This window comes from Semicossyphus pulcher, unplaced genomic scaffold (assembly GCF_022749685.1).
Source record: "Semicossyphus pulcher isolate SPU_LCO1_2020_fin unplaced genomic scaffold, fSemPul1.0.p SCAF_10, whole genome shotgun sequence".
Lineage (NCBI taxonomy): Eukaryota > Metazoa > Chordata > Actinopteri > Labriformes > Labridae > Semicossyphus > Semicossyphus pulcher.
In genome coordinates this window covers 28,685,363-28,689,136 of record NW_027211604.1, presented here as the reverse complement: position 1 = coordinate 28,689,136, position 3,774 = coordinate 28,685,363, and the positions used below count along the sequence as shown (strand labels likewise).

Here is a 3,774-nt window from a genome sequence, read left to right as displayed (position 1 = left end):
GAAGGGTGAGGAGGGGAGGAGGAGGTGAGTGAGATGGGTGAGGAGACAGAGAGAGAGACAGAGGGGGATAGGGCAATAATCCCAACTAATTTACTTAGGGCATTGCTGAAGGGAGGCTAAGAGGATTGGGACACTCCCAGAATCAGATAAGCTAAAATAAGATGGACCAGTGAGAGCCATGCAGGCCATATGACAAACATGAAGAACCTGAACGCAACACGGCCACTTTACATCCACTCTGTTCACACTCTTCGTACTGACCTCTAACATGTGGACCAATTCACTCTAACTGTATCAGCAAAGAACAGAATCTGAATGATCATCAGCACAGACGAGTAAAGAATATTTCACTTTAATACGTCACACAACTAAAACAGGAGATCGGACTTTTCCATCAAACAGGTCGGGATGATTAAACTAAAGGCTAACACTGAAATACGCAACACAAAATGCTGAAAAATATCTAAACGCAACCAAATTACATAATTAAATATAGCATAAAATAATGATAAATAGCATCAGAGCTGTCTCCTGTGAACGCAGCTCTCCTTCCACTCTAGGATAAAACAAACAGAAACGAGTGTCTGAGTCAGACAGTCCTGATAAAGAAGAGATGGCTGAGTGTGTCTCCGGACGTTACACTTTTCTACAAACTCTTAAAGGCTTTTGTTCTCTTTTGAAACAGCATGTAGACCACGACAGATCTGATTTGCAGTCAGGCAGCTTTAAAGACAGCCTTGGGTCCTTCATCTTCAGAGTCATTCAGATAAAATGCATGTCTACAGAGGTCACCTTTAGAAAAGAAACTTACAAACAAACAAACTGGAAATCAGACAGTCCTCGTGGCTGATCTGTGTTACTCTATCTCACACCGGACCCTCGCTTCTTAGAGGACCTGGAACTTCCAGGAGTTCTGGTCCTTGTGGTCCAGGCAGTCCATTGTGGTGAAGCCCAGTTTCCAGGCCTGCTGGTCCTTGTAGTCCAGGCAGTCCACAGAGGTGAAGCCCAGGGAGGAGGCCGTGCTGTAGCCCTGCGAGGACAGAGAGGCGGGGGACTGGCTCAGGGAGCCCCCCATGGAGGGCACTGTGATGGGGCTGAGGGCGCCCACGGTGCCCGACAGCTGCGAGTGCATGGGGGACAGGTAGGCGCTGCAGTCCAGGCCGGTGAAGTAGGAGGTGGTGCTGGCGTATCCCTGGGTGTAGGCCGACGGCTGGCCATAACTCATGGGGTAAGGAGAGGGCCGCTGCATGCAGGGGGCCGAGGAGGAGGCCAGGGGGTCGGGCAGCGGCGAGATGGCTGGGCTCCAGATGGACACGGCCGTGTTTCCGGTGCTGGAGCTGGGGGCCAGGCTGGGGCCGGACTGGGCTGATGAAGGGCTGTAGGATCCAGCCGGGTTAGGAAGAGGATCAGGGCCGCTGGGTTCCTGCACTGGAGAGGCCTTCTTTTTGGGTGGGCGGGGCTTAGACTGACCGCTGCTCTGCTGCTGCTGCTGACGACACTTTGCACGCCGGTTTTTAAACCAAACCTGGAAAAAAAGACCAGAAAATAAGCTGTAGTTAATTACATGTGTGAGATACTCAAGTTGGTTTTAATATTTATTATTATTTATCTATTTTTAATGATGTGCTATTGTTAATAATACTGTTTGTTGTCCAAATATTTAATCATTTGTTCTTAAATACTTTGGCAAAATGGTTCTTGCAACTTTGCTTAAAGCCCATAAAGCCTTTGAAATCAATTGAATTGATACAAAGGTGAAAAGGCAGGTGTGTCACCTAACCTGTATGTAAATTAAGTTTCTTATCAAAAATAAATAAGCAGGAGTTTAAGAAACTAACTTTTGAAGATGTCTAGTCTCACCACTAACCCACAAACACTGAACGGTTTGGCCTCCATCTTGGCCCTAGCCTACTTCTCCCTTACCTGCACACGTGACTCGGGCAGGTTGATCTTGAGCGCCACCTCCTCCCTCATGAAGATGTCTGGGTAGCGGGTCTTGGAGAAGAGCGCTTCCAGGATGTCCAGCTGTGTGCGGGTGAAGGTGGTGCGCTCTCTGCGCTGCTTCCGGGGAGTGGCTGAACACGCGACAGACAGAGAGAGGATTATTATTATTATAATTATTATTAGACGCTTGTAGCAACAAAGGCGTTACATGAGTGTAATAAATCAGACATTTATTTGGAAGGGAAGATCATTTTCGTGATTATTTTTTGGATGTTTTTGTTGTCTTTAGCTATACCTGTGAGATTTGCACAAATAGAAACATTAATAATAATTATAATAATTATAATAATAATACATATATTTATATAGCACCTTTTAAAACAAGAGTTCACAAAGTAATGAAACCTCACAATGTGATGTTTATGGTCCTGACTTTTACAGACTGCCTGTTACCATCATGGAGTCGAAAAGTGCATTTTCTCATGACATCAAATTATTACAATATTCACTGCTTCAGAGTTTACATTTTCCTACAGCCCTGGTTGGTTACATCTTATTTATTTCACTGAAGTTTCGATAGTTCGAGACATGTCTATCTGCGCTTCACTGACAGACGCATGCAGTACGTGTGTTTGTTTCAGACGGAATTATAAATCCTCACGAGAATTTGAGAGTCTCCATCTACTGTCAATCTTTATCAAACAAAGAATCATCGACGTAAGAATATTTGAAATGTCTTGATAGAGAAAGGGAGAGATATAAACCTAAAACATGGTCAAATATTGTCTGATTTTCTAACGGACATTAAACTCAACACAAAACAATCTGCGCTTCAATTTCAAAAAGAGTTCAAAGTATCAGCTCGTGAACAAACGTGGCCAATCTGTGCTTATAAATTGTATCTGCGACAGTCAATGTATGTAGAACTTTAGAGACTAACTTTTCTTTAAACCATGAATGTCTCATGACGAAATGTTCACGTTCTCTTTCTTTGGCACAAGTCAGCGTGCCTATTAATGAATACTTTATGTAACATTTAACTATCTTGTCATTATTATACAACCTTTATTTAATAAGATCCGAACTCTTATGAAACAAGATGCTTATCCTCTTTAATTTATTTTTGTGCGTAACAGCGTTACGCACAGCCTGCGCGTCTTTACGCACCATTTTAGGTCGAGTGTTGTTTACTCTAATATAACCAGAACAGCAGGACTAAAATTAAAACAAAAACAGTTGGAAAATCAAACATATTATACTTACATGGGTAAGCGACGGTTGTGTGCAGCACATCCATCCCGGGACCGGGCAAATTTAACCCGTTCATGGTGTAATGGGGTTGCTTTATGTAGGACATCATCCTTGCAGCTGGCTTTTATGTCCTGTCGCTGACTTGAATGTCGGACACGCAACACACAGCCGAGGCCCCTCAGAGCGCTGCTGCCGCAACAAGTCTGTGCGTCGGATCCAAAGCGGCTGCGGAGAAAAGCGGGACGCGCGGAGTTCTCTGAAACCTAAAAGTGCTTTTCTTTTTTCTCTCCCTGCAGTTTTAGCTTTTACTGAGTGTGTCAGCTGAGCAGCAGAGCGCACTGCTGCGCATTGAGCATCCAAACCGCTTCTGACCGTCACAGTTTAGTCATCACACAGGTGAGCTGGCCCCCGGATGCCTCTGCGCCTTGGAGAGATGCTCCACTGAGTTTCTTTACCGGCACACGCTGCTAATTAGAGGCAGCAAGTGGCTCCAGCAAATCCCTCCCACCACACACACACACAAGCACACACACACACACACGCGCGCGCGCACACACAAAAAGTCGAAAGAAACAGGTT

At 45.0% G+C, this 3,774-nt stretch overlaps 1 protein-coding gene across 2 annotated transcripts; it reads right to left on the bottom strand.

Moving 5' to 3' along the window:
• Positions 1-886: 886 nt before the first annotated feature.
• On the bottom strand, positions 887-3,304 carry crx (cone-rod homeobox). 2 transcript variants are annotated; one of them, XM_069673321.1, is made up of 3 exons: positions 3,208-3,304; positions 1,924-2,099; positions 887-1,525 (listed from the first exon to the last, which is right to left on the bottom strand). In XM_069673321.1, exons 1-3 carry the CDS (start codon positions 3,302-3,304, stop codon positions 887-889), a joined length of 912 nt encoding a protein of 303 aa, XP_069529422.1. The 2 variants fall into 2 exon arrangements, with proteins under 2 accessions (XP_069529422.1, XP_069529431.1); XM_069673330.1 differs by having other exon boundaries at positions 1,924-2,075.
• Positions 3,305-3,774: the final 470 nt, after the last annotated feature.

Bases quoted from the DNA above. Each gene is read 5' to 3' on its own strand.
- crx (XM_069673321.1), bottom strand. From the start codon at position 3,304: ATGATGTCCTACATAAAGCAACCCCATTACACCATGAACGGGTTAAAT. The intron at 2,100-3,207 runs GTAAGTATAATA...TAATAATAATCC, and splicing joins CACAACCGTCGCTTACCCAT to TCTCTCTGTCTGTCGCGTGT. The intron at 1,526-1,923 runs GTAAGGGAGAAG...CTTTTTTTCCAG, and splicing joins TGCCCGAGTCACGTGTGCAG to GTTTGGTTTAAAAACCGGCG.